Source organism: Malurus melanocephalus, unplaced genomic scaffold, assembly GCF_030028575.1.
Source record: "Malurus melanocephalus ecotype Western Australia unplaced genomic scaffold, MMel_1.1 scaffold_198, whole genome shotgun sequence".
NCBI classification, from domain to species: Eukaryota; Metazoa; Chordata; class Aves; order Passeriformes; family Maluridae; genus Malurus; species Malurus melanocephalus.
In genome coordinates this window covers 268626-284864 of record NW_026623430.1, presented here as the reverse complement: position 1 = coordinate 284864, position 16239 = coordinate 268626, and the positions used below count along the sequence as shown (strand labels likewise).

The 16239-nt window shown below is 34.9% G+C and overlaps 1 protein-coding gene across 4 annotated transcripts in view; it reads right to left on the bottom strand.

Moving 5' to 3' along the window:
* CNTLN (centlein) overlaps window positions 1-16239 on the bottom strand; it is a 180488-nt gene that overhangs the window by 128428 nt on the left and 35821 nt on the right. For all 4 annotated transcript variants that reach the window (XM_057373456.1, XM_057373457.1, XM_057373458.1 and 1 more), the window contains 3 exons: window positions 11270-11404; window positions 10506-10685; window positions 4113-4246 (listed from right to left, as the gene is read on the bottom strand). In XM_057373456.1, the coding sequence (XP_057229439.1) occupies window positions 4113-4246; window positions 10506-10685; window positions 11270-11404 (449 nt within the window). The remainder of the gene's footprint in view (window positions 1-4112; window positions 4247-10505; window positions 10686-11269; window positions 11405-16239) is intronic.

Below are 16239 nucleotides of genomic sequence, written 5' to 3'. Positions count from 1 at the left end.
GAGCTTTTAAGTCCATTTAAGAGCAAAGGCAGCAGGTAATAGGAAAAAAACAGCTCTCTTTCCAATCTCATACCTCAAGATGAATACAATGGAAAATAAAGAAATTTACAGAAAGTGACCTGCACTCTTCAAGCAACAAGAAAGAGTGTGCTGCGAAAAACAGTCCAGTCTTTCTCAAGTCAAAATAGAAGAGCATTACTAAATTATTTCATCACTGAAGGTTGCTGTTACAGTAACCTTAGTAGGCTTTGMTTTCAGCATTGCAAGGTTGATGCTACATGAAGACACTACAAAGCAGACTGTAGCAAGACTCAAAAGATTTGACACCTTGTCCTGCCAGTAACAATATTTAAGTGTCATTACTACACCTTAGGGTAGAGACAGCTCTGGCGCTCACACCTGACATTTCCTTCTGTCCTTAAAACATTAAATAAAACTTTTATGTCCCTGTATGCCCCTACCAATGATTTTAGAGTGACCTGTGACTTTCTGGACACATTAATTAATGAAATTAATAGCTATTGTCATTCCACTGGCTATATAACTGTACTCCAAACAGAATAAAAAACACACAGATCTCTTCAGGTGATGTCCTTAGCTTTGTTTCACCACCAAATTTTGCTGAATACACCGGGACTTTGAGCACCTCAGCTGCCCCTCTCACCAAAGGAATGTAAGACAGTTTTGGGTAATTCAAGAAATCTCCAGATTACATTACCTGTAGTTTAAACATACARCACAGTGATAGGTCCTATAAATTATGACTTCTTATGGAAATGGCAAAAAATTATACCAAAAATTACACCAAAACTATACCAAATGGTTTACAGTACACAGCAAAGAATAACCTGAGAAGTCCAAGAGCAGCAAAATAAGACCAGAGTGAAAATCTGATTGCCTCATAGTTTTCAGCACAGAAGTTAACAGCAACTGCATTGGAAGGGGTGGGGGGCAGAGCAGGGGCACTCAAAGTGGGGGAATAAAAAAAGCAATAATATTATAAAAACAATTGGTTGGAGAATATGAGGTATAGGTTTGGACTAGATATGAATCAAAGAAATAAAGTCAAGGCCCACATTTCCACTAAAAACACAGGGGCACGAAATTAAAATCCATTTTAGAATAGATTTTGCTATATTTACAAACAGTTTAATAACTTTTTAACAGACAGCAAGGCTCAAGCCTCAGTGAGTCAAGCAAAACCTCTCCAGTTTGATGTTCACAGTCGCATCAGAGCTCTGTATCAGACTACAGACTTCTAGACCCTGCTATGCAGCATAAATGTAAAGCAAAAAGTGTCAAGTTTGAGAACATGAAAATGGAAAGGTTAYCAGAAAATCTGTACTGAATGCAAACATGAAAAATGTAATAAGAAAATGAATTTCACAGGTAATTCAGAACTTTGAAATCAAACCTAGAGAGATGAAGAGTGCTTTGCAAAAATTAAGCCAAAAAAGAAATGTAGTGGCTTCTTGAAGATATTCAAGATATCTTGAAGATATTCAAGATATACATATATATCTTCTTGAAGATATATATGTAAATACTGTTTGTTCACTAGTCCAAGAAAATTTATCTTCCACACCTCAAAAGAATGTGGCAGACTTTTACTGACACATGGCAGTATTTTCAAAAACACCTCTTATCCTGTACAACCAGAGTTAGACTGGAGTATTTCTTCAAAGTTTGGTCTCTGCTAACCTGTGGAAGAAAACAATTCTCTTCATGTCTACAGACATCTACCATTAAACTYTTGCTAACAAGTTGACAGACATGCACAACAGAGCAAGTTATGAATGCACAAGAAACAGAGCACTAGCCCAGTATGCACATATTCCTTTGGAGATTTCCTTTTCCCATTTACTTTGGCACCTAGCATAAAAATTTTGGACAGTATTACCAGGGTGTCAATAGAAGGTGCATTTTTCTGAATCTATCTATGCTGCATATGAAAGAAGACACCAAATGTACAAAGCCARCTGCCTTTTTCCTTCTTCCAGAACTTATTTTTAATAATTACAGTTGTGTTCCTGATCTGTTTTCACAGAATAGGAGGGTGGGGAAGGTAGAAGGGCAGCAAATAATGACACAGAGCAATTGGGARAACAGATGCATTTGCAAGTCAGATAGTCTTTTTCAACTCTAAAGGTTTGAAATTAGTGATGGGAAACTGATGATAGCAAGAAGAATGGGATATTTTCCACACTATTTGTCAAAGGATTTTCTGCCAGCATCAAATGAAAACCAAGCACTCAATGTGATAATTTTATTAGACTAAATTTTAAGCAGGAATTTTTTAAAAAAAAGTTACCAAAAAAAAGAAAAAAATAAATGCTTTAATCATAAAGTCAACGCAGTTCTAAGACTTCAGCATAGCAAGACGAGAAGATGGAAAGACTTCCTTTTCTCTTGCAATTTTTCCCTTTAACTGAGGAGTTGCTACTTCAACCTAAATAAAAATTTGTCTTTCGTTAACAAAGACTTGTATAATTTTTATTTTTTTTCATTGAGGAAACAACAGAAAAGTAGTCTTCTCTACATACTGACATCTTAGGAAGATGAGAAATTTCAGTATTCTATACTATAGAAGTACAGAATATTTGCAATTCTTGGTATATATTGCTAACTACTGAAACTGTGAATTTTATGCAACATAAGCTGCAGCTTAAGCCTTCTTTCTTCATGATAGAAATGTTTCCAAGAAACTTGTAGCTGAAGTTCATTGAGAAGGATTAACAGACAAAAATTAGRAGCCACTAAATTCTAATGATACTGATCAAACATATACGTATAGAACATSTTAAGTATAACTCATCCATAAATGATATAAAAAAATACTACTATTCATTGCAATTACCACTGAGTTCTAGGAAGGGAAACATTAAAGGACACAAACCCCCCATATAATGGGTTTATACTAAGCTGTTTTCCGTGAATTTAGAAGATTGTTCATATAGAGAAACAGAAAAAATATTTCACTTTAAAATACGTATGCTGTATCTCTTTATTACTGCATGTTCAGACCTTATGTTCAGAAATGACCTTATTTTAATTTTGCATTTTAATGAGATACTTATGCCAAATTCTAAGAGGTTCTTTTGCAATGAATAGCRAACAATACATTATGAGAAATTTGAAGTTAAATGATTTGGCCAACTCAGACTGCAATATCCTAAGCTGAAGGCAGTAACCAGTGATTTTGCAAACTTGATTGCTTTACTCTAAAATGCCTTCTTTGCTGTCCCTAGTCCTCACATAAATATATTTTTCTGAAAATAATTTCAGGAGATAAATTCTATTACCCCATTGTTGAATTTCACAAATTCCATTGATTGTCTCTTACTATACTATTTCCCAATAAGCTTGCCTACCACTTTCATTGACTTTTTAAACCCAACTGGTATTATTCCTTTTAAACATGAAAAAAAACAAGACATATYTTTTCTTGTAAAGGTTTCAACTGTTCAAGATGACAATTTTGGTCAGATGCACCAAAAATCATAATTCTTGGGTTTTGTATTTTTAAGAAAAACAYTTAGAAACTGACTCCCTGCAGAAAGAAAGGTTACTTGTGCTTGTAAAGTTAAGAGAAGCATCCAACTAACTCAGCTCTTCAGGCAAAACCACATTTTGAAGGAATATTGAAGGGAATATTCTTTATCTAACATGCAAGTGAAACACTGTGCATGCCTCTGAAACTAAGAATAAAAAAAATGGACAATTTCCTGACAATCCACTTAAAGTTACTAGTTATCTTCTGACATTACCTTCATTCTGGGGAATTCAGTAGTCCATTCAATTCATGTAATTCATTCTGTCCTTGACTTCTTTTCCAAGACACAAATACTGCAGCACTAATCTTAGGGATTCAGTGTAAAGAAATAYTGTGGGAGACCTAAGATAAAGCTTAAATCACTGCACTTTAAACCTTTAGCACAGAACTACGTAGACTTCTGCTGAGTTGTCAGATTTGACTAAAATTGAAAAGTTAAACTTAGGCTTAAAGCCTAATACTTAATACCTAATACAAAGCTTAATACTGCTTTGTAAGTCGAACAATAGTCTTTTTAAGAGGGTTCAGACTTTAATTAAAGTTATTACAAAATACTTACTTGGCTTTGATCACATAACAATCCTTTTGGAAAAGTTCTTCTTGTTTCATAGCTACCTCAGTTGACAAGTTAYTGCATATACTATGCAAACTTTTTGTTTGTTCTCTTGTCTCTGCTAAATCAGTTTCCAAATTCTGCAAAGAAAGCATTTGAAATGCATTAAAGATTATGTAGAAGAAATAATTAATATCTGCTATGCAAGTTATCTATGCATATAGATATATGGATGTACACATACACACAAGCACACATTTCTTGTGATATACACAAATGSATATAAGCACATGTGAACGTATGAAAAATGTGGAACACCGGAAAAGGTGTATTTCAAATTTCATGTGCCCACCTCTTCTTTATTCTAAGAAGTTTCCCTTAACTCAACTGCTGCATGTGGAAGGAGAATACTGAATCAAATTATTCCAAAACAGTAGCTCCCTATTTAACTACTGAACTGATTAAACCTTGTTTTCTTCATAGGAGCTCCTAAAAAAAAGCACCTATACCTTCACTGTTTTAAGCTCACACAAAAATTCACAATATTTTGTATCYGAACTAAGAATAATAAATATAGATTCATTTTTGAAACTGCTTGTGAAATCTGCTCTTATTTTACACTGCCAATTCAATGCGAGGAATAGTTTCTTCAGGAAAAAAACAGCATACAAGAAAATTTCAGAAAGTGCTCACTGAAGACAATGCAAACAAGCAAGGGTCTGCTTTTTACCATAAGCCTTATGGTAGAAGTTAGTCAGCAAACTGTAAAGGTGTATCCAGGAAGCAGGCAGCTTATTCAAACGATACTTCAATCGCTACATAAACCTTGCTAGACTTCCCTCAGAAGAGCAGTCCTCAGGAAGCTTTGTATGACTGTTCTTCCCCCAGAGTGTTTTGAGGCAACAATGGAAATATAAATATTGCAGCAATATCCAGAACAGAATTTCAGAAAGTGGCAACAGCCTTAGACCTGCTTTGGTATTATGCTACTCACCGATGCAATCACTCGYTCTCAGTGAGGCAAACATTCCATGATTCATTAATAATTAAAAATAAAAGCCTTCTCATGAATAGTATCAGTAATCTACTGCCAAGAGTATATTAGTTTTCCATTTACATGCCGACTTAGTTAAACAACTAAAAAAATGCACATTTTTCCCTTTCAGCAATGATAACTCAAATACTGAGGTTATCAAAATATTTCTATAACTGAAAAGTGAATTATTAAAATCTAAATAAATTCATTTCCTCAAAACTGCATTAAAATATCTTATAGGTTTTTAGATTATCAGAAGTGTACTACAATCAAATTCCTTGAAATTGTACAAGAACTATCATGTCTTGCTACTAACAGTAACACTGATGTGAGGAAATAGCAAAATTCACAGGTGAATGAGGTAGGAAATCTAATCCAATTTGTTCCTTGACAGTTATCAAGCTATAAACCTGATGTACCCAACTAATGAGTTACCAATCAATGTCAAAGGCTAGCCAGAAAAACTTAATTTTTCCTTGAATAATGAAAAATTTAAAAATTATAGCAGACAGTTTACTATCAACATGTGAAATTTTTAAGTGCAATAAAGTATTTAAAATTTGCAAATAATCCTAGGRTTTCCCCTCAGTATTTATTGTTTCCACTGAAGCTAAAGATATTGACTATTTGAACAAAAATTGCCATAGTTCATCTATTCTGTGAATAAATTCTAATTGCCTATTTTTAATATCACACTATAGAGTTGCAGAAGTTTTCCATGGAATAGAGTAAAAAAACCTAATATTACCAATGCTGTGAGTTCTCATCATCCCTTGAAGGGTACAATACAAAGATACACATTATTTTATCATTAATACAACTTTAGAAGCTATCTAATAGCAAAATTTAAAACTAGAGAATAGTATCTCTCAGTACTTTACTTGTGACATATATGACTTCAGCATTTGCTTTCAAATAAATTAATGAGTTCAATCTTTTGAATGTATTTTGGAAGCTTGAATTCTTTAGAAGCATTACTGAAAGAGCAAAACATGAAAACAGAGAAAGGAAAACTTGTCATACAAATACCTCAGGTACTGAAATATTATATATTGATAAGCAGAAACTCCACTGCATACTGAAATCAGAAATCCAAAACAGAATCATAGAATGACTTGGGTTGCAAAGGATCTTAAAGGTCATCTAGTTCCAACCTCCCAGCCACAGGAACATCTCCTACCAGGCCAGGCTGCTCAAGGCCTTATCCAACCTGGACTTCATCACTGCCAGGGTTGGGGCATTGGCAACGTCCCTGGGCAAACTGTTCCAGTGCCTCCTCATCCTCACTATAAAGAATTTCTTCCTAATCTCTAACCTAAATTTCCCCTCTTTCAATTTGTACCCACTCCTCCTTGTCCTCTCACCACAGCTCCTCACCAAGTGTCCCTTTCCAGCTTCCCTGTCAGATACTGAAAAGTTGCTACAAGATCTCCACAGAACTTCCTCTTCTCCATGCGGGACAGCCACAACTTTCTCAGACTGTCTTTCTGGGGAAGATGGTCCAGTCTCCCCATGGCCCTCCTCCAGACTTGCTCCAGGAGTACCATGTCTTATGTTGGGGACACGAGAATTCTGGTGGGGTCTCACAAGAGCAGAGCAGAGGGGGAGAATCACCTCTCTGAGCCTGCTGGTCAGACCTCTTTCAATGCAGCCCAGCACATGGATTTCTGGGTTGCAGGGGCACACTGCTGGCTTATATTGAGTTTTTTGTCAACATATTTTTGACTATGAAATAACCTATAATATTTTACACTCAATTTCCAGGCATCTGAATTTTTTAAGATCACATGGAATTTATCATGTTCCCTTTCTGTTCATAGAGTGGCCTAAAAAGTTCATTGCATAAATATGCCAGGTAAATTTGTGAAAATTTACCTAGCACAAATGCACCTAATCTGGGTTTTTAAATTAAAGTCCATTTCAATGGACTGTTTAAAATTCAAACTTTTTAAGCCTATTTTTAAAAATGCTATTTAAAACACAGTAATTCAAAATATTAAATAACTCAGTTATATGAGAGAGAAAATGCATATTTATAGAAGACAAGCACAACACAGCACGGAAAGATGAATTTAAAAGAACTTCAAACATGAAAAACAAAAAAAAGGCATGAGGTAGCACGGTGACACCTATTATAGAGTGAGTCACTATGAATTAACACTAAGCTTTTGTTATTGGAAGCTTCAAACCCTTTGAAAGTAATTTTCAAAGACAGTAGCTTTGTTTTCATGTTTTTTCCTAGTATATATTATGACAAAAGTGAGAGCAATTTTTCAAGGTCCCATCTCAATAAAATTCTCATTTTTCAATGGAACTAAAATTCCAGGCTCCTCTTGACAGAGGGGGCTGTTTGTTTGGAAGTTCTGACCTTCAGACTTAAGAAACTTCAAAAAGTATTGTGCGAACTAGGAATTAACAAAAGCAAATAAACAGCCCACCAGTAAGTGATTCGACTTTTACTCCCCATCCACTTAAAATCTGCTGTTCTGACTTGTTCATCTACACAAAAAAACCTTTTGTGACTTGAGTTTGGGAAAACATATTTGTCTTGATACTAAACAATAGCTTCAGTAACCTCCACCTAACGAACCACCAAATAACTCAAATGMCTAATTGATTCTCTAGATGGGAGACAGCTGGCTGATTGATGACTTTTCCACTTATTCACTTTCAGGAAATACAGAAAGCTGATAAAACCTATGGGAAGCTCAAAAGAAGGACACAAAAAAGTTCTCAAGAACTACTTTAGGCAGAAAGCAGAGATCTATGCTAACCTTCTGTAAACACTACATTATTTATATGAAGATACATTCAGAAAAGACAAACAATAAAACACTATTGTCAGCCTTTAGCCACCTTATATGGTATCCTTGCATTAATGTGTTTCAGCTGATATGACAAAATTTTAAAGAAATGTTCCTTAAAAGGATAAACTAGCAATAGCAGCTATTTCTCTCAGCATTTAAAAAGGTTGAATTTTATACCCAAATTCAGGTTATAGTAGGTTAGAAAAACAACTGGTCTTTGAAAGTGTGAAGTGGCACTTTTCTTTAATGAACTTGGTTTAAAGACTGAAAAAAAAAATAAAAAAGGTTAAAAACACTTAGTTCAGCCTCAGGTGCAACCTGTGATTTAGATCTCACTTTTCTACCATTTAATACACATTTTAAAGGCAATGTTGAGCTAGCTCATGTTAATAAGGATTCTTTTTATTCTTTCAGATAGAGGATACTAACATGGTTAACATCTGTATGCAACACATCTATAATATTATTAAGTGCCATGTTTATTAGTGAAAAACATGTAAAAAAAGATGCTRATTCAACTCCAAAATTTAAGGCTGAGAGGCTGCCAACTCTCTCAGCAACCCTGGATGCAGCCAATTTCAGGTTGTCCAACGGACGTGTACTAGTCGAGTTCTCTCAGGYATCTTCCAAAACATCCACTTAGTACTTTACATTGAAGTCTGTCTCTAGGCACAAACTTTTGGGGACATCTTGGACAAGACTGCGTTAAAGACACTATTTAGTACCTCTGCTGTAGCTATTACCTTCTGTAATTAACTCATYGTTCCATTTCAGCATCAGGTCACCATTTTCCTTGTTCAGCCTTTCAATGATAAAACAGTACAAGAAACTGGTTATGCCAGTCATTATCTGCAAGTCTCAACTGAAGCAAGGTTACCACCATCTTTCAGTGTCCAAACAATGTTTCTGAGGTCCTCCTCAACAGCTTTCACTGTTTCCACTTCCTGAATACTCTACCTGCAGCCGCCACTGGAGTCTGTCTAGCCAAGCTGATCCCCTAATACATCTACTCTTTTTCCTGAATATCAGAGTGGACCATACTTGGGCTTGGAGAAAGCTGTCTTTAAAGACATGAAACCTTTTCCTGAGTTCTTCACCCTTCAATGCTGCTTCTCATGGAATTCCAGCTATGGGTTCCCTGAACAGCTGAAGACTCTGCTCCTTAACTCTGGGGCTGTACTGTTTCCTTCTATCATTGTCTCAAGGTCTTGGCCTTCAAAACTTCATGGTCATTATAGCAAGGCTACCATTGATTATTAGTTTCTTTATCAGTTTTTCTTTGTTAGTAAACAGCTGTGTGAGATCCCTGGCTGGCTCGGGCAACACCCATCCCCAAAAGTACCCCCTGTAACAATGAAGACATCACTCTGACCTGCTTCTAAGACCCCTCTGAAATACCAACACTAGTAATTCCCATCCCTGCAATCATCCAGCTCTTTCATTCATCAGCATGCCTCATCAGCCAGGAAGACAGAGACAAAATTTATTCTGACTGTGTTCATTGAAGACATGGGCAACAGATTTTCAATAATTTGTCCAATATTACAAGCACTACATTTGACAACCTAAAAATTATTTTATCTGTTTGGCACACTGATTTTTCTCTCCCAAGAATCAACAAATCATTTCTTGTCCTGGGAACCCTACAATTCTTTCATCACACAGTCTGAAGAAGTCAATTTGCAAGAACTTTACTTTCATGTTAAGAGATCTTAATTAAACGCTTTAAAAAGAGTTGCCATCACCACAAGAATCAGAAGCATCAGCAAAATTGCTAGTGCAGGGAAAAAGGGTGTTTCTGTTAATTAGATAATTATTGCATTGAATGTACTTTGAAAATTTAAAAGAAGACAGCATTCTAAGTATACATTAATTACATAAACAAAAAGAATCCACTACCTAGACGTGTATATATGCAGCTATTGAGCTGCTAGAGAGCATGTTTGTGGCTCCTTTCTAAGAGGAATTAGCCAATTTCCATCAGGAAAAACAAAAAAGTATCATTTAAATAAAAGAGAAATACTTGGTACCATGTATTCAGTTATTTCCTTTTTTTTTTGTTTTATCATAAACTATGAAAATAACTTTCTAATATATTATAAGCAATAATAAGACCTCTCACAGAATGGAGACCTTTGGAGGCAAGGACGCAATGTATTTGGAACTACATATTCTTCCAAAACAACAAAGATCAAGACTACAGTAACAAGATTATAAGTAAATCACAAATCTAGAAAAACATTGAGGTAATACTTTTAAGCTTTTATTATTTCACACACATATATATATATATATATATATATATATTATCTCAAAGTACAGTATCTTTTATTTTTTAATGATTACATTTTAAGATGACTATTTGAAGTCAGATTCCTGCTTTGCAGCATCAATTTTTAAAAAGCTGTGGGTCTTAAGTGATAGAATGTAAATGAATGCAAGTCCCTAATGGTAGATTTGAATATATAACTTGCTATTTAAAGAAAATAACTTGTAGTGAAATGTCTGGAGAAGTTAATTCTCAAATAACATCCAGGAGTCCATTCCACTCCGTACCTTTATTCTGGCATCATTGCGGGACTTTTCTTTTTCCCATTGTGCCTCCTGCTTCCTCAGTTTCTCCAGGTCACTTAGCAGGTCAGCACAGCATATATTTAATCCCTTATTTTCCTCCTCCAGGTTTTTTATAACCAGTCTGTTTTGCTCTTCCTTCTTCTGTGCACACTCCTCAGTGTCCTGTAGAACAGTACCACAAGGGCCGATAAACAAAAAAGTGAGAACTAATCAGCAAATATAACTGTGCAGTTTTACCCTCACAGCAGCTTCTTCTATATTTGATGGCCAAGGTCACCTGTGTACTTTTATTGGCCTCTTTCATGCAGGTGGAAGGGTCATATTTTTTAGCTGGATGACAGCTTTGATGAGTACACATTTGCAAAGAGCCCATTAATTGATCAAGCTGCCTTTGATGCTGTCCCCAGCTATTTTTGAGACCCACACAGACATATCCTCCCAGACCTCAGCTTTATCAATTAATAATGCCAGTCCCATCAGAATCTAATTACAAGAAGCCACATCTTCACACTTCTACTTTTTTTGCTCCATTTCCATCATTAACTATTTATCTGAAAGTTATAAGGCTTGGATTCTTGGCTTTAAAGCATCTTTCTCAGTTGGTATGTGAGAAAATGGTAAGGTATAGCAAGGCCTAAGGCAATTTTTTCTCCAAGCTTGTCACTTTCTGTGCCACAAAGGCTGACATTGCTTAAAGAACTACTTCAAAGCTATAGTCTTATGAAACTATGTACAAGTCAATATACCTTAAGTTCTTGGCTTTTATCTTTAAATTTCCGGTTCAAGTTACTGAATTCATTCTTCAAACGGGCATTTTCTTCATCCACAGCACTTTTTCTCTGCATTAAGCTGTTTATCTCCTGCTGCTGTCCTGTGAGTCTCTATTAAAAAAAAAAAATCTGTTCATAGACAAAAAGCAAGTGTAAAAGAGCATGCATGTCTTATGTTTTAGGTCTATGAAATGTAACTATCTGACATCTGCAGTTTTCACAGCATTATTTTAATTCCATTAGTACCTTAACCATACTCAAAGCTGAATGACTGTTAGACACAGTAATGCAAATGAGGAACCAAACATACTGCTGCTACTGAACAAAGAAGCCTATAAATGCAGAACTGAATGGAAATTACTCAGTGAAGCTTATACAAAAATAGTCATTTACTGAAGTTGTATCTGTCTTATGGACTAAGAATGCTGTTTAACTTACACTTCTAGAACACCAAAAATCAAGTCAAACACCTGAATTCAAAAGTTCTCCAGATTTTGTGACAGTAAACTATTAAGTAAGGCTACTAAACAACTATGTTATAMGAGAGAATTGAAAAGAATTAAGTCTAGCTGAATTTGCAGCTCAAGGAAAATAATACAACATTGCTCAACACAAACTATGGGTTAGAATACACACACAGAAAAATCACCCTGGCATAGAAAAAGAATTTCAAGTTTCTGTCATAACTTCATTTTAGTGTCATGACATCTGAATTAAACACCCTCACACTTAAATGCCCATTAGAACTCTGTGTTTTTCTCCAGGAGTGTGTTTTAATTCCACATTCTGTTTTGCCCCATCTCTTCCTAAATCAAAAGGGCGTTAATCTGTAATATTTGCATAGCAGTGACACCGTAACTGTGGTACAAAACTGATGAAACTTTCATGTTGAGACTGAAGTGTAACTGCTTTGCTTTAWATACACAAACTGCTTTGCTTTAAATACACAAACTAAAATGAAATGTGAATAGAAACATAAAAAATTATCAACAAGTCAATAAGCCTCTAATTATTCTACAATAACGTTGATAAAATATGTAAGGGTTTTCAGTTTCTTAAGCTTATATCTGGTTCACAAGTATGTCAGACAAAAAAAAGAATGAAAACATGCTGAGTAAAAACATGCAAAACASTAAATTTGGAGTTATACTTTTACCATTCAAAAGACAAAACATTTGTTCTTTAGATATATTATTACACTTACAAAAATAAACTGTTGCTGGCAGAGACGATTTAGCTGAATCTTTAAAAAGGTATGAATCCACATTACTATGGAAAGCATCAGTAATTTTGTTTGTTGCCCTCCCACTCCCCAGGCCCTCATGGAATTGGAGTAAGCAGCTCCTTTGAGTCTTCCTTCTAGCTCATTACTACTTACTTAACATTTAACAAAACAAAAGTCTGTACTTGGAGACACCCTTAAAACATCATTAAAAATCCCACCTATGTGAAAGAGACTATTGGCTCTGAGCTAAAAATTCACAAACACACATTTTCATAAAAGCTCCAGCACTTTAAAGCATCCAATTTCTGAGTACACAGGTACATCTAATTACTACTTAGTTTCATTATACAATGTGCAGAAACTGGTAAGCATATGTGTATTTGTAAAGTGAAATCAAAGATATTTGGGTTCTGTTTTGAATGGGGTGTTTTCCAGAAATTTAGAGAATGAATAGAGACATGATGGTACAAAAGTGCATCTAGCTACTTCAAATGTTTGTTCTCTATTTCTGAGACTAAATTTCCAACTAAAATAAACTACTTACTGTGAATACTTTGGAGGATAATCAGTCAGGTTATCCCAAGTCAGACTTGCACACTAATTACTTATTTCTACAACAGACTGACTTAACACTTTAAATCAATCAAAAGGCAAACATACCACATCAATCACTGAGCAGCAAACGCACTTGAGTAGTCTACAAAGTCATCTGCTGTAGCACTAGTGAAACATTARCTAGGTGAGTTACACTTGCATGGAAAAAATCCTGTTATGTCCCAAAGCATTTTTCTGTGGTATCACTTTGCATGACCTGATCTTTTCCTCTAAATGAATTGAAATTTTATTCTCATATCTGTTCACTTCATGTGCTTACAAGGAAGGAAAAAAAAMMCCAAAACTCTGAAGTATTACTTGGGAACCATGACTATGTAGAAATAAGGGTCTTAAAAAATAATTTTTGAGATACAGAAAATTAGGTAAGTTATCATCTGCCTTCCCCTGTACAGCTGTTTTGTACTCTGCTTTCACAACCTATATATTACTTCATATAACAGGAGGAAAAGAGTAAAGATTGAGTTCTTACAACAGAAAACACAAGCAGTGTTCATAAAAGACTACCCTATTCCRGTGAGCAAGTGAAACAGCAAGGAAAAACACCTGATCAATACAGGGCAACCTCCTACCTGAGGTCATTTTGACAGATTTCACCAAGTAAAACTCATCAGGAATTCATCCATTCCCTCAGTATCTACTGATTTTTGTCTAGATGCCATAAGGACAGTCTGACACTACACAAGAACAATCTCCGATTACACTTTTGAGTTTACTCACTTACATTTCTTTGAATACAACAGGGCAAAACCAAAGTTTGACAGCATGATGGCCAAGAACCGTAACAGACCCTCATATAACTAAAACATCTAAAGAAAATTTTGAAAGGTTTTTTCATAGACAAACTTCCAAGAAAGAAAACTATTCTAAAGTAAATTTGCTCTAATGAAAACCAAAAGAATCTGACTTTACTCTTCTATTTAGCTGGGAAGAATCAAAGAGTATCCCCTGTACACTCCTGGAGCCCAGAGTGCTCCAGGCAACAAACAGCACATGGAAAGAAACACTGTGACCTGGTGGAGCAGACCTTTTGATGTCTACGAGGACCATCACTCCTGAATTAATTTTCATCCTTTCCCATGGCATGTCTTTACCTACAGCACAATACAATTTCTTTTCTTCCACAATACTTTTACATTGTTCACTGGCAAATATTACTTCTTTTTCAAACACCTACGTATTAATCTGAATAGAAAKCAAAATCACATACTAAGCCAAACTGAGAAAATCTGATACAAAAACACAGATTAAAAACAAAAGGAGACAACTGCCCTTTTTTGTCTTAGCTCTGAACATATTAGTCTTTTCATGGCAGTAGGATGTTAAGATTATCYGTCCATACTTCCAGTAAAAAGACACAAAAAAAAGATTTTAATTTAAAACCTCATTACTACCCATTGTGAATTTAGATCATATAGTATTTTATGGAGACAGTGAAAGCAGTGACAAAAGCAACTTTTTAATGCTAGGCGTCTGATTTAAATAAAAAAGTCAGTCAGGACACTATTTCYGGAAGTGAGGTACTGTTTGATATTACAGACATCATCACTGAAATTCCAGTCTTCAGTGAAATATTTTTTAACCTCCTACATTAAAAGCATGTAAAAAGAAATATGAAACAACAGCTATACATGCTATAATGACATTAGGTGCTTTCCAAATCCACGTATTTTGGAGGTCAAGGCAAAAAAAAAAGTAGGAAAAACCAACTCCTAATTCTGTATTTTGGAATCAGATCAGACTACACTACTCAATCAGCATTGCCTRGCTACCTCTATACAGGTTGATAAGAGTGGGTTTTATTTCAGGTCAAGCAGTTAACTCAGATTGTACTAAGTTTCTAGCAAAAATACAAAACTGACATATCGATCAGTGCTGCTGCTAMCAATACAGAAATGCAATAACACACTGGCTGCTGAAGCACTTAATGAAAATAATTCAAATTTATACACCACAATATTAAAGGTGTCCATCTATGTATTCAACAGAGAGGCATGCATTTGATTTCTACTACYGAAAGGATCAGGGTAACAAATAAATATTAAATTCTGTGCTTTCTTCATTGTATTCTTTATCAGAAGTTTTGCTGTGTAGTAGTCCACTTCTAATATACCACATGGAAAACAAACGGTAAAATGAACATACACTAATGAAAAATTGAAGCATTTTCCTCCTTATGCAGAAACAAAATTAAGAGTAACAGAATTATTTTATTAAAACTTAAATGTGGAAATACTGCTTCTTTTGAAGTTCTCCTCAGAATTTCTACTTGAACATTTTGTGTTGTATTTTCTACCTTTCATCATCTCTTTGTCCTCACCAAGTAGCTGGGATTGACTTACCATAATGCTAAATTCTCCTCTCCTTCCAGCTTCTATTTTCACTTCTAGCAGGAATTTAATAATAAGTATACACCACTAAAAATGTACCAATATTTCATACCTTCCCYTGATTTAGCTTTCATAAATTCCTCACTATATTTTTTTCAACTTCATTAATCCTCATGGTTCTTGAAGACTCAGATGCACATTTAACAAAACGCATTACTAATCATAATCTCATATCCTCCAAAATAAAGAAAAAAAAAACCAAGAAAAAATAAAACTAACAAAAGAAGTTCACTTTCTTTCATCCCTTGACTAATCATTGGATTCTTAAGTTATTTTTCAATGTAGGAAAAACAGAAGTTCAATCCAAATAGTTCATGAAAAGGTAACCATATGCTATGAGAGTCATCGGCCGCATCCTGCAGTCTGTACAGTGTCCTTTCAGAGTCTAAAGAACACTAGCCAGTTTGATATAAAACATAAGTAATTTTTAAATCCATACTGCCTTAAAAGTAAAATGCCAACAGTGCTGATTCTACAGCAGATAAATTGCAGAGCATACCTGTATTCACAGCTAATTATTCAAYTTAGAACTTCACTCCTAACAAGTATGAAAAAAACCCATGAAAAATAGCAACTGGCATATAAGGAATTAAAATGTAACAAATGTAACAGTATTTTGAGTGCATGTGCCATTATTAATTCTTACTTTTCACTCCTAACCTTTTGCCCGAACAGTCTTAAACAAATAAAAAAGCMACAACAAATAGAGGGGTAATTGA